Source organism: Anopheles aquasalis, chromosome 2 (genome assembly GCF_943734665.1).
Source record: "Anopheles aquasalis chromosome 2, idAnoAquaMG_Q_19, whole genome shotgun sequence".
Lineage (NCBI taxonomy): Eukaryota > Metazoa > Arthropoda > Insecta > Diptera > Culicidae > Anopheles > Anopheles aquasalis.
In genome coordinates, this window is record NC_064877.1 from 13,527,021 (window position 1) to 13,545,315 (window position 18,295).

The 18,295-nt window shown below is 50.0% G+C and overlaps 2 protein-coding genes across 6 annotated transcripts in view; one reads left to right on the forward strand and one right to left on the reverse strand.

Moving 5' to 3' along the window:
* Nucleotides 1-18,295, reverse strand: part of LOC126571248 (mucin-5AC) — a 286,563-nt gene that overhangs the window by 77,202 nt on the left and 191,066 nt on the right. The gene's annotated exons all lie outside the window — the stretch shown is intronic.
* Nucleotides 680-18,295, forward strand: part of LOC126571251 (uncharacterized) — a 46,005-nt gene continuing 28,389 nt past the window's right edge. For 2 of the 5 annotated variants that reach the window (XR_007607871.1, XM_050229609.1), the window contains exons 1-2: nt 680-878; nt 8,765-11,058. Coding sequence is in view for 4 of the 5 variants with exons in the window: in XM_050229609.1 (XP_050085566.1) it covers nt 9,669-11,058 (1,390 nt within the window). In the remaining variant the exon portion in view is untranslated. The other 3 variants (XM_050229611.1, XM_050229610.1, XM_050229612.1) reach the window with 3 other exon arrangements.

Sequence of the window (18,295 nt, forward strand, 5' to 3'; positions counted from 1 at the left end):
GATCACGACTCACGACCAAGAGCGCGGCTCTCAGCATTGAGTACGTGCGGTTTCTGTGGCCACCAAACCGAAAGGGTTAACTCACGTGCGGTCTTTTCACTGGCGCGAGACGCGTACGAATGCGAGAGAACACTCGCTGAGGCTCTCCGATCGTGGCTCAGTGTTTGTCAGACACTTGTTTACAGTCAGCAGCATAAGTAAAAGACTGCTTTCATTTTTTTTAAAAATGTTTTTTACTTTAAATTCTAAAATTCCCATCTAAAAGGGAAAGTTTTTATGCTTTAAAAACCATTCTGCAGTCGATTTTCTGCAGGATCTATCACCATTAGTGGAGTAAACTAATCTAAATCCATTAAAAAAATGTCACTTCTAAATCGACATAATATTTGAGCGCTGTTTTGATCGAAAGATTCAAATTTACAGCCGTAAATTTGGATAAAAAAGCAGGGTGTGCTTTAACTAATGCCAATGGCTGTAGCTGCTGTTTTCAAGGGGTTCGATCTGCTCTCCACTCTCACTTGGCATGTCCACCCGCGGGCGCCTCCACGCTGTCGATCATGGATATCACGCAATGGAGAGGAGAGTTCGAACTGAGAGCGAACGAACGAACGAACGAGCTGTGGTACAGTGGTATGCTGCCCGTTTGTACCAGGTGAGGTCAGTTTTTGAGTGGCACCCGTCGCGTCAAGATGATGCTGTTGTCGTTGGTGGAGGTGCTTCTTCTCCGGACGCCTACCACCGGACGGTAGTGTGTGCTCGTTGTCGTCGTCGTTGTTGTTGTGCCCAGTGGCCGATGCGGTGCATCCTCAAGTGTTGACGAAACGACGATCGACAGTTGTCGGTGCTTGGAGTGGCGATCAGAAGCAGATTTTCTACCGGTTGGTTGGAATGCTAGAGTGTGATCTGTGCTGTGACGAATCGTTTTATTAGAGGATGTGAAATTGGGTTTTGCGTTCCCGCTTAGAGAGATGCTTTATACGCCGCCAGGTGTTAACTGGTAACGAAAGTGAAACCAAGCGATCGTGTGACGTGATCTTTTCGGTGATCCGGAGTGATCCGAAGTGCAGGAATGGGGGTGTCGTGAGTGAGGAACGAGAATTAAATTTAGATTCGCCCAAGGCGACTCTGAAGGCAACGATCACCAAGACGAGACTAATCACCTTCAAATCCCTTCTGGTGGTCGATCATCTGACCGACGTACCAACGGGTTGCAGTACACCAAGCGAACCAAGCGACCAAACAGCATGCTAGCAGAGGCACAAAATCCCTGAGATCCGGATTCATAAACGGGAATTCAAAACAAACTCCTTCTGTACCACTGTGTCTTGTCCCCCCCCCCCCCCCCCCCCCCCCCCCGAAATACACCAAGGAGCAAACACGCGTCCCACAACTTGTTTCAGTTCTCGGATCTTCGGAACGAGTTCGGCGGCAATCAGTAAATAACGAGGCTTTAGCGGGAGAAGAGATCGCAAGAAGAAGAAGAGGAAGAAGATCGCGACCGAAATCCGCATCGCCCTCCACTCCGCGACAGCAGCTCAAGTTCAGAAGATGTACTTCTTACGCTTTTGCCAACGGCAACCGGCGTCGGGTGGTGGTGCCTACGCAAAGTTCTACGAAGGTTAGTGGGCGCAGCGAACGCTTTAGTGTTTTGTGAACCCGCCGCCACCTACACCACCCCATTGCCATTTCTTCATGCAGTGCGCCACCCCGCCATTACTGCCTGCTACTTAATGACGATGCAAAGCTAATACGCAATTTAATCCCGCCGTGGCCACAGTTTGCTTGTCGTGGCGCTAGAGGCGCTTTAGATTTAGCTGCTTTTTAACGCATTAACCTTGACGCTTGTTTGATTCGCGGGATATTCGGTAACGATCCGCGCCTGTCCAGCCAAAGTTTGTGAACAACTGCCCAACTGTCTTTTTGTGCAGAACTTCAACAACTTGCTTGAACTGCCTTGGTTGACGATGATATCATACGTTATTGTTGCCGTATGTGCACTTGTTTTGATAAAAGAGAGGCAAAATAGTTTGTAGTTACATAGATAAACCCAAGAGAAGATAACAGAATTATATTTAAAGCCTTGCTTATCTCGTGCGAAATGTTAGTTCCACAACTAGGCTGTAAGCGGTAAAGGCATTGGAATTCCCAGTGATACTTTCGTCTTGAGTGTTGACTCATAGTGAAGGAACCCTTTCTGACAGAGTTCATAGGCACATTCCACGGGGTTCAACATCTTTCCTAGAAAAGATTATTCCATCCCTCCTCTCTTTCTATCCCCAGAGCCACCTGGGAACTCTTCTGAATCATCGCTCTCTAGTAAGAATGTCATTTGAACAGCAGCGCAGCTTTTGTGTGCTCGCTACTGGGGATGAAATATGATTCTTCGGTTTCGGTTCCAAGCATTGGTTATCCAATATGGACCAAAAATGTCTACCGTCAGCACGAGAGGCTGTGGCAATAGGGAGGTGTTCACTGTTTATGAAAAAAAAAGATATCCAAAATCTGTTTATATGATGTCAGTCTTGAGCGCATTTTGACGTTTTAACCAACATCTTGCTGAGCTGAGCGAGCCATCAAAAACTGTTTTCCGAAGAGCGTATGTCTTCTTCTCTTTACGTTGCCATTTTTTGGCAATACGGAACCAGAAGTAAACAAACCACGGCTTCTGGCCATGCGCGCGCCACGGTGTATTAACAACGGTGACCTTTTCGGCACTCGAACAGAACCTTCAGATCAGCGTGGTGTGATCTGTTTTCATTCCAAAACCCCCCCCCCCCCCTTCCCCCTGGCGCACCGATATTGCACACAGTAATTAGAGAATTACCGTCAATTACGGAGGTTGGCCTTCGCCAATCTATAGCACGGTTTTGCCTCCCACTTGCGCGTCTTGTGGTCGTCTTCTGAGGATCTGAGGCGCTTCCACCAACCACAACCCCATAGCGCTCAGTCCAGATCGCAAGATCCGGTCCGTACCGTTCCGGAAACGGCGACGGAAATGAGAGGCATTGAAGGGGTAGCGCTGAAATGAAATTAAATGTAGAGTGTCCACTCTGAGCGTGCAAGAACGGAGCATGGTGTGAACAGCGCGAGAAGTCTTTAAAGTCACACTTTGAGAGAAGGGATTGTGTTTTTTTGAAGGGAAATGAAGTTCCGCAACAGCTCTCTGCGAACAGATTCGTCGAGCGGAGTAAAGTTTGAGGTTATGTTTACCCTTCCCAGTGGACTGGCCGAGAAGAGCTCGTGTTCGTGGTCCATAATTATGAACCACTGGCTGGCTGCCCGTGACCGCCGGTGCCCGGTCACTAATATTTCGAGATGTTGTTTTGATTCTGCTCGCTCCAACATCTGCTGCTGCTGCTGCTGCTGCTGCGGTGCGTTCTTCACCTTTAGCACTCTGCCATCTTCTGCTCGAGCAAGGGCAACCCTGCGGACGGACCAACGATGGTGCTCTAGTTCCGGAACGGAGCCAGCTGAAGGCCAATATCGAGCGAGCCGAACGAGCCGTGGTACAGAAGATTGTTGGCGCGATTAATTAAGCTAGTTAAGCGGCCAGCGGAAGGCCCCAGCTCGTCGTCGTCCGAGGAGTCTGTGGATGCTGTGAAGGTTAGGTCGCACGCGAATTGCCATTTTTTTATCGCGAGCGAGCATTTCTTGCACTTTTGTCTTTGTTCCCACCCGGTGGGGCTGTAATACGTAGATCTGACGTAGGAATTTGGATTGAGGATCGAGTAAACACTAATCGACATTAATGGTAAACACATTCGCTCGATCGAGTTCGGCCTGACATCGGTGGGAGATGTGTTATTGTAAACATCAAGTTTCGATGTCTTAAAAACGGGAATATGAATAGGATGAGGGTATGAATTGTGCAAGCAGCGCATTATTTGCTTAATCTATTTTAGGACCTTATCCCTTCTTGAACCTTTTCAATCCCTCCGATCTGGAGCTGGCTAGAAAGCGAAATGATTGTATCCAAACTAAGCGCAAATAGCAGCTGTGTATTGACATAAAAAAAAACGCGCCTCGTCATGCACTGGAAGTACCTCCCAGTGCACAGCAAAACCCTAACCTAGATCACTATCATTTCGTGTAGTAATTGGGCCTTTAAATCCCTCACCCACCCGGGGTGGGGAGGTTCCCCACATTTCACTGTCGCCAAAGCACCGAGTTCCGACCTACGGACTCCTCCCTGGGTCGCGAATCTGCCGCAAAATTGGGTCAATCCCGTGGTGCGGTGCGGAGAAGAAAGCACGGAAACCTTCGAACTCTTCGGTTCGGGGCTCTTGGGCTTTGAACTTCACCACACACGGGGGCCAAAGCGACTTGGAGTGACTCTCGAGATGAAGCTCATCGTTCCCGTTTTCACTCGCATCGCGTACCGAGAGAGTTTCTGTGGTTGTTACTGTTGTGTTGTGAGTCTGTGCAGCAGCGGCGTACCGACGCAACAGCACTGGTAATTGCACAGGAATGCCCAACTGGCACACGCGGGTTGCTAGCAGAGGGTACGCGAACTTTTCCTCCTTCTTCCCACTGGGGCTTATCCGAGATCGGGTGCCGTTTCACCGGCACGTAGCAAACCGTCACGTCTCAATCTTCTCGGTGTTGGCTTGGCGTCTCTCTCTTGCCTTGGCATCTCTACCAACAAACGGTAGCTACTGTTTGCTACTACTGTTTCTGGTCTCTCCCCCACGAAAAGATACGCGATCGATCGGACTCCTGGTGTGATCTGAAATGAGTTCTACTACTGCTGCTGCCGGTCGGTCGCTCGATGCGCTGCGCTGCGCTGCGACACCAATGGCGGAACCAATCAATAAAATCGTTCAGTTTGGCCTCGCCGCTGTAACGAAAGGTTGTTCTCCTTGGCTTGGGGGAAATCAAACGGACAATTTTCACAAAATTGAGGCGACCGGCCTGGCTCTATCACAAGCTGTCACGCGGACCGCGGACGATACACGTTCGTTGCTGGTGACGGTGATGATGATGATGATGATGATGATGCACCTGTCTGTTGCTCGATTCTTGCCGGTCCCATGGTTGGAAGATTTGAGGTTACGTACGCGCCCGCTGATGGTCTGATGCGCGACAGAGTAAGCGCGATGTTGTGGCTGGCATACGGCGATAACTGTGCGAAACTAATTAACCTTTCGTCACGCTGTCGTTATCCTCTGCCTCTGCCTGGTTGCCGGTTGTGACGAAATGGCTTCATAGGTGCGTCGCCCCCGTTGTTCTCCCGGCGTTCGAGAGATCGAAGGAACGAAGGAACTGCAGATTGCAGCTGCAAAACGGCCGGCAGGTGTCCGCCTCTTGGAACACACTGTGCCCAGTGTTCTGTGTGATTGCTTACTTGTCAAATGATGGATGTATGAGATGCTTTTCCTGGTTCTACTGTGCGCGCGCAGTACGTGGTGAGGTATTTTCTTTCTTCGCAGCGGAAACATCGGCCGCCATTGGGGGATATCTTGCTGGGTATTTCATTATCGACCAGATGGCCGCTGTCACAAAGAAGCAGCCGCTTGTCAGTAGACCACGGTCGGGGTCACCCAATACAAGAATTCATCTGCAGCAATACGTCTTTATTCCAAGAAACTTCTTCGATAATTCGCATCATATTCGCAAAGACACAGGGCTACAATTTCCGCTCCACGACGCTGATGATGATCGTCATAATTTGGAGCGCTCGCCAAATTATGGTATCCATAATCCGTATAATCAATATACCGCCGTACAGTGTTGCCTATTAACATCGCTTCGATTCGATCCGCACGTTCTTGGGGGGTGTGCTCTCATTATTGAACACACCACGGCGGCGGCGGCCGGAAACGCGATGACCTTTACCGACTTAGTGCTGCTCTGCTGTGCTCTTTCTCGATGTACGCACGCGTACGCGTCTGGTTTGGTTCGTCCAACAGGTTTTCGCTTCCACCAACAACTGGCTTAGCCGAGTGGCCAGGCGCAGAGAGCAGCTTACCCGATGCCCGAAATCGGTCAGAACAAGTTCGCTTTTCGGCTCGTCCGTCCCGTGGGCTGATGCGGTCCTCTAGCTCTACAAACGGTGTGTTCCAAATTATGGAACATGTTCGCATGACTGGGCGGGAGTGAGAGGAGAGTGCGCGATGGCGAAGCGATATATTTGAGGACAGAATTTATTGCTCCGGAGTGTAGTGGAGTCGCCGCTCCGAGAACCAATCCGCAACATCCGATTGCCGATGCGCAAAACTAACTGTTCCAATGTTTCTCAGAAGCTGGAAGCCCTGGCTGATGATGAACCTGAGTTGACAATAGCCCCCGTCCCTCGGTCCTGCATTTTATGGCATAGCAAAATCTGAAGCGAAATCAAGTGAATTGCTTTATAATTTTATTACAAGCTTCTTTGGGTCCCGTTTTGTGCCCGGTCTCATCTCCCGGTGGAAAAAAAACCAATGGGAACCGAGTGGATAACGTTTTGTTTTGAAGAAGAGATGTGACTGATCTGATGCTTTATGGCCTTTTTGGGCGACTCTCGGCAAATACAAACGGGTGCGGCAGCACGTGTGAATCCAATCCATGGAGGAGCGATGGCAGCCAATTAAATGTTCCGTCACTTGGTGGCCACACTGAACGAAGGAAGCTTCAACATCTCGCTCCCTAAAAACACACGCAAGATGCGTCACGGGCCGCCGGTTCATCTCGCGAGCGGGCGCGCATCGTTTGTAAGTTTCGTTCGGTGATGTAAGGCGCAACGGACGCCGCCAAACGTCCATTTCCCAATCCCGGCAATACACGGATCCGCTCCTCCAGCTCGTTACCTTGGTGGTGGTGGTGCTGATGGACACGTGTCTGTAATTGTGTGTCTCTTTCGCTCATCACAAATGAGCAAAATGTGGTTAAACGCTTCGTGTGATTGAGCTGTTGTGATATACCGAGGAAGGTTGGGGGGGATTAGCTCATCGCCGTGCGAGGGCGCGTCACCGTGGCGGACGGTTAATGGAACTCGTTTAACTCCAAATCCGTCAAGCCATCGGACGTGCCGCACGCTCTCTCTCTCTTCATTCGACTAAAACACAAGCCCAGTCGACCGATGACAACATCCATCCATCGCCTTATTATCGATTTGTTATTGTTTTTTGGGTTTCGGTTGCCTTTTTTTTGCAATCCGAGTACTCCCACCCACCACCACTCCAAGTCCAGGTTAGTGGGGCTGAACGAAGAAGCGTGGACGTGAAGCAACGATCAGCGCGTGTCTAGTGTGGTGTAGAAGTCGCAGCAGTTGTAGAGTCGTCGCGTCATTAATTTTCCGCTCGAGTGAGGCAGCCAACTGTGAAAGATGAGCTCGTTCCTCCCTGAGTCCTCCCTACGGTTACGGTTTGATGGAGTCAGAGTCAGAGGGTTAAGACACATACACTAACAGTCGGGTCCACGGTTCTCTGTGAAGTGTTTACGCAAATAGCCACACGATGCGTCGTTGGAACCGGGGAGAATTCCTCGTAAACCAAACCCGATGACTAAGAATGTCTGAGACCCGTTTGAGGCATCTGGGAGAAAATTACGCCGCAACTACTCTGTGCGCACTGTCTTTATGGGACATAAAATCGGAATGACGGAAACGTCCCTCCGGCCGGCACGAGAATTGATGGTGATGATTGGGTCCGGACGGTGTCAGAACCACGCTCCCTGATTTATGGACTTCAAACGATCGGAAGTTTTACGTCATAAAGCTGGCGCTCGCACTCGTCCGAGGGTCTGGAATTGATTTCTTCCGTAACAGTTCGCTTCTGTCGATCGATATGATACTTCTCTTCTTCGATGATGGATTAGAGCCACTGCGGACGCCCTATACTCTCCACCGCTAACTGTAAGAAACGGCGGGCGAAGGATCATCAACGTTTGATTAATTTAAATTCCGCGTGGGATTTAATGGTTGGTCCCAACCCATATGGAGCTACACGGGCGAACGGGAGATCATCTCTCGGCACTTCGTTTAATGCCTTTTAAGGGTCCGACTGCCGACAGCTAATAGTTCACCGTCGGCGCACGTGAGCCCGCACATAGGTTTTCATCCACATCTGTAATTTGAAATCGCACGCGGCCACCGGAGTGTCGCTGCTGAGTCATACTCCCGTCATGGGTCGCTCCCGTCATCGGCCATGGGACTAAAGCTCAAGGTGCCGGCGACACATGGCTTTGTTTGGCATCGTAGATTTCCCAGCCCGATAGACCGGCCGCATATTCCCTGAGTCAGAGTCACTGCCTGACGAATCTGACGCAAAATGTTGGCGAAAATAAAGTGCGGTTCGCGGAATTCCTTTAAAAAACTGTCCTTTTGGTGCTGTTTGCAAGGTGTTTCTTCTCTTCCTCTTGCCAATGAGTCACGGTTTTTGCGGTAAAGTCCGGTTAATATCTTCCAGGTTGTGACCTCTTGTCCAGCCTTTTGTCGCTTCACTAATTGCTGTTAACATCATCTAGACACACTCACTGGCATGCTCACTCATATATGCTGTCACCAGAACCTTCACTCTCTTGACGACGAAGACGACGACGACGATGGTTTCCTCCATAAATTGTATGTTTTAGTGTCACGCCGCTCGCCATCCGTCCGTTGCTCATTTTATTACGCTTTCCTCCTCCTGCCCTCCTGCTAGCATGTTTTGCGCTGTCTTGTTCCTTAACTTGAATGCTCTCTCTCTCTCTGTTTCGCTGCTCGGTGTCGGAGTCGCGTTGCATGGCGCCCACCCCCCCGTGGGGACTAATCTGAAACCATTCTCATCTCGATTCGTACCCCCGCCAGTAGGAGCCGCACGCGCGCGCGCGCTAAACAAGGTGTTTAACAACAATAATACGAGTGACTAGAGTGTGTTTCTCTGTGTGTGCGCATGTGTGTTTGTAGGATAGTGGTGTAATGAGCGACGACAACTTCGACAACCAAGGCTCTCGAGCGCTAGCTGGATACTGCTTAGTGTTGCCTTCGACGATGCCGACGCGTACGACAAGCAGCGCCACCGGACAAGCGCCACTTTGACACTTTGCCATTGTCGTCGTGCGCAAGGCACAATTGGCAAGGTTAAGGGCAAGCAAGTGGCTGGGTGGTGTGTGGTGGCCTGTGTGGTGGGTCCAAAGGGGTGACCTCCAAGAGAGCAGCAGCAAAGTGTCGTGTGCCTGGCGTATGTGTACCAACCTGTGTGCTAATAATGAGCCGAGAAAGGTGTCATTAGAGGGTGCATATCTCTTGGAAGCGAGGCGAGCGAGAGTCAGTGTCAGTGGATGCCAAGAGAGAGAGAGAGAGAAAGAGAAGTTCCAAGAACCCGTTTCATGTTCTTGGAGCACCGGATGAAGGATAATACTAATCATTAGCATCACACTCGAGTGTCACAAAGTGTCAACTAATCGATAAACGGGAGCCCGACCGACTGTCATTAGCTTCTTCTGCAAGTGCATACCCCACAGGGGTTGGGGTGCCGGTGGGGGTGGTGTCATCATTAGCAGTTCATCATGACATCCATCCGCTTTATTAGCTCTTGCATCCGCTCCATTGACACCGCTTAACGTGTGTTTGTGTGCGTGTTGGTGTGCGATTGCTGTCATGTTTATTCTGTATGCGAAGGATTGCGCAGATGTTTGATTAATCTCGGTACAGAAGTTGACGGGTTTTGTCGTACGGAACGGTCGCCCTGCCTGGTGCTCGGAGGATAATAATGGTAACGACGATAAAAATTACGGGCGATGGTGTGTTCATCCAGTCGAACGGTAGCAGTGGACCGGGTGGAACCGCCGGTGCAAGAGGTAGACTGCAAGCAGCAAATGGCAATGGCGTCCCGGGGAGTACAGCGATCGGAGATGCAGCACTTCCGAATGGTGCCCGAAATGGACGGCATCAGAATGGTGGTTCGCACGATGTGGTAGACAGTGGTAGTGGTGGTGCCGCTGTTGGTCGTCGTGGTAGTGGAACCCTGGCGGTGACACCACGTTCTACACCGGAACCCATGGCCGGTGATACGAACAACAATCATAAGGGTTACCGGAACTTTAATCACTTTCATCGTCGCTACCAGTCGGACGAGGGCCCCGGATTCATCGGTGAGACCGAGCTGCACAAGAACGGCGGAAGTGCCGAAGGGCCCGGTCTCGAGGAAAGTCCCACGATGGTGGCGGCCACTAGTGGCAGTGGTGAAAGTGACGACGCTTCCGGTGCTGACTCCAACCGGAAGCGGGACAAGTTCACGATTTCCTTTCTCAACACGCACCGCTCGCAGAACTTGCCGCTTGCCGGCAGTCATGGCAAGAGCATGCTGAACCACAAGTTCATCGTGTACAATAGCAAAAAACCAAAGACGTCGACGATGCTACATCAGCAGTACTATCGGGAGAATGGGGGCGGTGGTGGCTCACCGTTACCGTCACCACCTTACCAGAGCCACTACCAGCAGTATCTGTACAATCGGTTACGCCCTTCGCTCTCGACCTCGGTGCTGACTTCGCCTTCGCTGATCAACGGCACGGCAGGTGCGGGCAGCAGTAGTAGTACCACCGGTAATGGTGGCGGTGTTCCACCCGGACTCCACCAGCCCGGTGTGCTGAGTCGGATCGAGCAACGGGAACGTGAACAGCAGCAACTCTACCAGAACGGTCTGTTCCACCAGCAACACCGTGCCCTGCTCGGTACCCCGCCAGCAGCCGTGCCCGGATGGGCCAAGTCTACCTCTTGTCTGGTGACGAGCAGCAGCAACAGCAGCACTACCGCGGCCATCACGGCATACCGGGCCAGTCCACTGCTGACTCAGTTGTCTCCGCAGGCCTCACAGCCTTCGCTATCGCGCAATAATCCCATGGGTGAGGTGGTGGGTCCCTCACCGATGTCATCGATTTCATCCGCTTCCTCATCGTTCTCGTCATCGTCGAACTCGCTGCCGTCGAGCTCACCGCCCGGTTCGGGGCCCGGTTCTTCGTCCAACTCACCGCCACCACCGGAGGAGGTGGCACCGGTAGCATCGCCCACGGTGGTGTCACCTCCACCGTCAACATCCGCCACCACCGCGTCACCAGCGACGTCACCGACAACATCTGCGCCGTCAACTGTGAATCTTGGTCAGTAGGTCTCTTGGGAAGACGGCGGGAGTGTGCGCCTCCACTAGTTTCTAGATTTTCTCTCTCTCTCTCTCTCTCTCTATCTCCATTGCTTATTTCTCGCGATGACTCTCTGACACTTTTTTTTTCTTAATTTACGATCATCATTTCCACGGGAGTTCGGCTCTTGGTGCCGCTGTGTTACCCGAGGTACTTTCATTAGAAATTCTGATGAAGCGGTCGGTTGTCGGTTGTTCTCCACGGCAGTGGATGAATGCAACACACTTTTCGTTTTATGTCGACGCACCTGCATGAAGAACCAGCATGACCTGCGTGCCTACCAACTAACAGCGTCATGTTCAGTAGCTTCTGTCCACTAAAACCTCATACAGACCTCGGTGATACTGCTGGCACATTGTTTTGCAGCACATCGTTGTGCGTTTCTTGGTTATAACCTTTTCCCTTCTACTACTTCTTCTTCTCCGGGACGTAACCCAAAAAGTGCAGCCAGCCATGTGTTCGGCCAGGTTATGGGCGATGGATGTAGATATTATGGATGGTCAGTAGCAGTAGCACCAGCAGCAGCAGCAGCAGCAGCAGCAGCAGCAGTAGTGCCCCAGTTAAGCTGTTGCATTTGCTCACGTTCCTATTCCCAGCGTGGCGAGAGATGCGCGTGCCACAAAACAATAGAACAAACAGCGTGCGCGTTCGCCACACCAAACACCGAACGTCTGGCTGCCGGAACTTTCACATTCCGTCTCCCTGACGCTCGTCGAGGAAAAGACGATTCTTGGTTTTATTATCTGAGACCGACCAAGGGGTTTTAGTGAGTCAAAAAAGAGTGGACAGTGAACCTTTCTTCCGCACCTTGTTCAGAAGTTGGCCATTTGTCCAGGATCTGCCATTGTAGTTCAAGGTCCACGTCGTTTGCGTCGATCCAACAAAAGCCCTGTGAGAAGAACGTTCTTTACGCGTGTGTGTCACGTTGATGGGGCCATAATTTACGGTCAGCGTCAAGCGTGTCTTGACGTGGACAGAAGGGAAAGCCCCTGGTTTCTTTATTGATAGCAAAGTGGATCCTTGTCCGTGTCATTTCATTAGCTACCTTCTTTTATGATAAGTCTTTGAGGGGCGCTCTTCTCCAGCTGTGAAATTCAGCAAAACTTTTGTACTTCGGTCCAGACCTGATGTCCAATTTGTGGACCACCGCTAAACATTCAATGGCAAGGTATTGTGTCCTCGCGACGACACAATAGCATTAATTCTTCTCTCGACTCTCTCGACAATCAATAAACATCGTTGGATCCTTTCAACTCCTTTCGGGATGAAGTGATAAGAACGCAAGGGCAGGTCCACACAAATTGGAACCAGTTTCCGGCCGCTACTCCTCCGGGTATGGACCGGTCTGGTAGAGGACGCCACGATTTATGACGCGCCAGTGCGAAGGTGGTGTGGTGGTGTTTGTGCCAGGAAAGCGTGTCATCTTCGCTGGCTGTGCATCCCACAGCCAAGCAAACGGGGCCCACGCTGTGAATTTTGTGCTTTTTGTTTCATCTTCTCCATGACGTCAGTGCCGAATGATTTCTTGGTGCCCATTTCGTTCATCTCGCACATTGAATCGCACATCGCATGGCGTTCCCTTTTTTGCGCGACCGTGCCCGCGGTGGCCTACAATCGAGTGAATGAAGTGCCTGTGTGTGATGCACGTGTCTTTGATGGCGGTGCCATACCGCGAATGGTCTGTGTGCTAATCCGTACGTAAGTCCCCGACTTCAACGCCAGAAGCCGGGCCGCGGAAGTACAATTAGCATAGGAAAACACAGCATCGCACATCGCGGGACAATTAGTCAAATTGGAAGTGGAAATTCAACCCGGACATCATCATCATCATCATCACGATCATCTACAAGTTTTTTTGTTTTCTTTTTTGTCCATCCACGGGGGTGCCAAGGGTGGGTGGGAGTCAATTATCTACCGTACACGGTGTCGAACAATCATCAAGAGAGCGTGCTCGAAGCTTTCCACGATGGGGTGGGTGTTTGTTGGATTGATTTTTCCTCCATTCGGACTGCACGGACGAGAGATGACTTTCCATCGATTGTGGCCGCTCGCTCGCGAGGACCCTTTGGGCCCCCAACGGGTTATGAGGTTACAATTTGGTGTTTGGAATAATTACTCGCCGGGCGGAGCACGACGACGGCGCTAGGGGTAGGGGAGACGATCAATTCGAAAGGGTCGAAAAGTGCCAACTTTCACTCATCAAATATTAAATCCCTTTGCGGAGGGAAGGGTCCGCTGACGGTGCACTATCCAACGGTGCCGATTGGCGTAATGTTCGCGGAGCATAAAGTTATGCCTGTTATGCCGTGTTAGCCACCATTTGCTCACAGCCAACCTGTTTCCACCTTCCGATTTCCTCTTATTATTGTTTATGCATTAATTCGAAGCACTTTTCGAAGCGAACAATTTATTTGAAGCGAGTGACGGGTCTTATTTTTCTTAATCGTGTAGTATCTGTAGGAAATTGCATCGTTTTTTTTAATCAAGCGGGCCAATGTATGTTTACACTAGTTTCTAGTAACGATTTAAGCGGGTTGTTGTGCCCTACAGTGCACAAAAGTTTGATTCCTGCTAATAAACAGCGGAACCAAATTTTTTTTACTTGAAGAATGGCTTTTTGCGGTAAATATGCAGCTTTTTAAATTGCATTTCAATTGACATTAATATCCAATTCATTATCTACATTTTCAGTGCTTTACGTTTGTTGTAGACAATGCACATACCAGGATAAATTCGAAGAAACATATTCAAAACAAGATAGGATCGTATGAAACACTTTTGCTTTTTAATTAAATGAAGCAACTTTACTCGCGAATGTTGTATTCTAGCTAACGAGAATTCCTTTTTGAAATTCATTTTAATTTTTTTATATCATTTGATTTTTTCAAATCAATTTGCAAATATGCAAGGAACGTTTGAGTTTGCATAATCTGTGCTTAAACATATCCTAGCCTAGCGCGAGTGCATGAGTAACCAAGGGTTTCACGGTTGATATCATGATTTCGTGACACCATGTCGGCCAATGGTTTGGTCAAATTTCGTAAGTTTCGTTGCCGAAAATAGTTTGACGCTGAAGTCATCCATCCCATCCATCATCCGGCATCATCCTCGCTAGCGCTAGTTCTTCGCGCTTTGCCGGCACGCTGCTGCATTTAAATCTTTTCCGCGCTGCGACCGCGCCTTCTCGTTGACTTGACTTACTTGACTGGCTGGCCGGACCGGACTGGCCGGACTTGACTGGTGGCTCACCCCTTTCGGGCACGATTTGCAATGCAAAGCAGTAGCGTGTTGTGGACTTTGCGCCACTCAAGCTTCGGTTTCTCAAGCAAAGAAGAAGAAGCCTTCTGTGGCCAGCCCTTCATGGCTCTTGTGTGTGGCGTTGCGTTGCGTTGCGCGGACTGCCGCATAATTTTGGGTAAATGTTTTGAATGCCAACGCTCTGCTCTTTTCCTTCCTTCTTCTGCGCTGCGCTGCTCGCTGTATGGCCGGATAGTGCAGCCACAGAAGAATGCTGATGATGCTGCTGCTGCTGCTGCTGCTACCGCTGCTGTTGTTGTTGTAATTGCTGATGAGATCTGTCTTCCTGAGCGAAGGCGGGGATCACTCATCCGCATCAGGAACAGCATCTGAACGCGAAGAGAACGGGTTCCTTCTTTCCTTATGCCCGCCCAGGGGCTAGTAGCTGACTCTCAGGAGCTCTCTTAGCACCTTCCACCTTCCTTGACACGGCGCTGATTGCCAGATGTTTTATGTTGACGATCATCGTCAGCCATCGAGACACATAACAGTAGCCCCGTGTCTCGGTCGGTCGGTCGATCGGTTGCAGTTGCTTTGTTTGGTTTTTTTTCTCCCTTTTTTGTTTTATTCCTCGGCCACTGATTTATTGCTATTTTTAACCGAAATCATCACATTCTCTTCTGGCATCATTTTCACAATCGGCTACTGCTGCCTGGCTGGTAGGTTGATCCGGGGTCAGATGCTGCTCGAGGATAGGAACCATCAACCACTCAACCTACAGCAGCCACTCAAGAAAGGGGCGGGGACCGTCATGCTGGGATGACGATTGAGGGATTTTCCACTTTTTCGCTTCCGTAATACGCACGCAGCGGAGAGGAGAGACACTATTTTAAGCTGTCCGATGAATCGAAGGGTTGTAAAATGGCAGCGAACCAAGCTAACCCCAAAAAGAGGTAACTTTTCTGTTGGAGGACACTTCGTTTTTTGTCCCCTCGCACCCCAGCACCGAGGGCCGGGACCGAAACGAAATGTTTTATTTATTGCCAAAGAAGGAGGTGGCTATAAATTTTATGCTCGCAGCGTATCGAGGAGCTACAAACCGTCACTCACCGGAATCTCTGCTGCTGTTGGTTGGATGGTTTCTCGGTTCTTAAAGGGAATGAAAAACTTTAATTGCACCCCAAAAAGGTAGAATCTGATTGATGAGAATCCGTTGCAATCGTGCTAAAGATCGAATTGCTCGCGAGATGCCGTAATTCAGGGTCATCGGTAGTGCCAAGTTCTGTTGCCATGCGTGCGTGAAATTCCTTCTCACAAGTCGATCACATTCCTAAGCTCTGCTCCCTTCTGCGATTCGTTTCACGCGTGTTTCGTGCTTCATTTCGTTTCGCTATACTAATCACTACTAGTGCGGCCTCGGCGATCTGATTCCTAAACATTTCCTTTTTCTAACACCTTTTTTGCCCTTCGAAGTTCGTACGTTACAACGCCTGCTCGTGTGTCTGCCCCAGATCCGTTGCGTTGCGTTGCGTTGCGTTTCCACTTCCTTGTCATGCTCACGAGCACTCTCGGTGCTAGGGCGTGGCACGATTCCTCGTTCGCCGTCTCGAGCATGTGCCAATGATCGACAGCAGCAAGCAACACAACAGCAACATCATCCGCCGCACGTTCGATTGTGGTTTGATTTTGAATGTACCATAGATCGGAAAATGCGCTTGGGGGTTTTTTTTTTCGGTGGTTTCATGTACCGAATGGAATGGAAGGTCACGCACCGCGTTCGACAGACACTCCAGTTGGCTAAAGGGCTACTCGTCACGCTTCGCTGTTAGCATCGAAAGTGAAGTGGACGATATCGTGGTATGGGCGTCGAGTGTGGACGAGCGAACAAGAGTGAAAACATCACCCTCTGCAGCGGGACTAGTTTGTAAACTCGACTTGTTGTTGATGGGTTGAGGAAAATACATCGCTTCTGTGGAGCTTCCATACTCCAATTGAACTAGCTACCAATGTTTTATGGTGGATTTAGCTTCATAAGTAAATGTTTGAGACATTTTTCTTCCGTAATATTTTCCCAACTAAATCGAACGTCAATCAACCCCTACACTTTAAAATCCTCGATAAGGCGTCCGAAAACACATTTCCCTTGTTTGCCGCTTGGAAACGTGACGATCGATCTCTCACGAGTTTTATGAACTAAACGAGCGCGCGCGCGCGCGCCTAGGTCATAAAACATAATCCAGTCCCTTCTTTCCGTCTTTGCTCGCATTAAAAAAGTTCAGCCCAAACCCTTCTCCGGCCTCATAAATCGTTGTTGCTCACCTCTCTCGAATCGAGGAAAAATCGAAAGGAAACCCGTGGTCTGGTTGCGTTTGACATGCTGTTGTTGCTGCTGCTCAACGAACCGATCTGGTTTCGCCAGAGCTCTAACCGCCCTATCGCTACGACGCCTTCCGTCTCCATTCCAGTGTTTATTATGTGAACGTCAGGTCAGTCAGCATCAGCTGCTGATGCTGCTGCTGCCGCTGCTACTGCTGCAGTGTAGAACGTTTCCGGTGGTTTGCTTCTGGTGCTTTTGACTTGACGGGTTTGAAATGTTTAGATTTATGTTTAGACTTGTCTGTTGGTGGTTTTGTTGCCCCGTCTGGAAACGGGCTTGACATGGAAGGAAGCGAATCAAAACCAAAAAATCTAACAAAAAATAAAAGGCATCCCCATAATAAACCTGTGAATGTGCCGTGTATGGCGCCACGGTAAAAGATGCTGGACTGCGAATGGGGCCTGCAGCGATGGCTGCTGTGGGTGGCGCTGAAGTGAAGGGGTGGTGCGCATGGTATTTGGGTAATTTCGGAATTTGAATGCAGCAGAATGCCCCCCCTTTTTTTTTTTTTTAAATGGCCAGTTTGAAGTTGTCAAACACCCGTCACAAGCCCCGTTTTGAGTTTGTTTAGTGACTTGTCTTTTCGCTTCCTCTTCCTCGTGTGTTCTGTCGCTCGTATGTAGCGGTGGCCTTTGTGTCATTTGCGTGTATTTTTACACAGCCACACAGAGCACGGATTGCACCGTCATCATTTGCGTGCCAATTGTGCGGCGGGAGTTGCATTATGCATCGGGGAATATATAATTAACCGCCTTAACCTATAAGTGACATTTCGGTTTTTTGCTCACCCTAAAATTTATGACCAAAAATAGACCCCTTTTCTGGTATGCCTGGTGGTTGTAATCACTTTCTTCACAAACAGAAGCGTCGTTCCTCGAGCAAAATATCCTGAAAGCTTGGTCGCACCCAAAAATTAATCATCAACCGCAGCCGCAGCTCTCAATTTTGCCTCCAGCGCTCCGCGGTACGCGGCGACGGCCACAACCTGTTTCCCGGGCCCTGTATCTGCGGGATCGTAAACTATAATGTGTCTCTCCGAGCACAGACTACAGCAACTGAGGGCACGTAACGCACGTTGTAACGCGAGCATCGCTTCGGCGAAGACGAATAGGGGGAGGGTCCGGCGGGTAGCTAGTTGACATTTTCAGATCACGTTTGCCACCGACCCCGGGACACAGAGCAAGCGACCGTTTTCCCTGCGAAATTTACGTAACATCGACACGCGGGCGGTTTGTTCCAGTTCGCGTTCGAGATAAATGAATGTTCCTGTTTTGCTGCTTGGCATGGCGGCTCTTCGCTGAAGGATAGTAGGAATTACGATGCAAACGCGCTGTTGTGTTGTGCTCTTTACATCTCTATCTGTATTGTTTGTTGGACGTGATTTACAAGGTTCGAAACGCGAGCGCTGCGTCGCTTGAATCTCTCCTGCCGCCTTTTCGCATTTCTCGCACACATAATTGGAAATCATAATTTCGTTAGTAAATGAAGCTTAATAAGTATCCACCGCGATGGCGCGCAATAATTGGGCCCCAGTACGATGATTGCGACGATCCTCCTGGTTTCCAGTCTGTTTCTTCCTCTCTC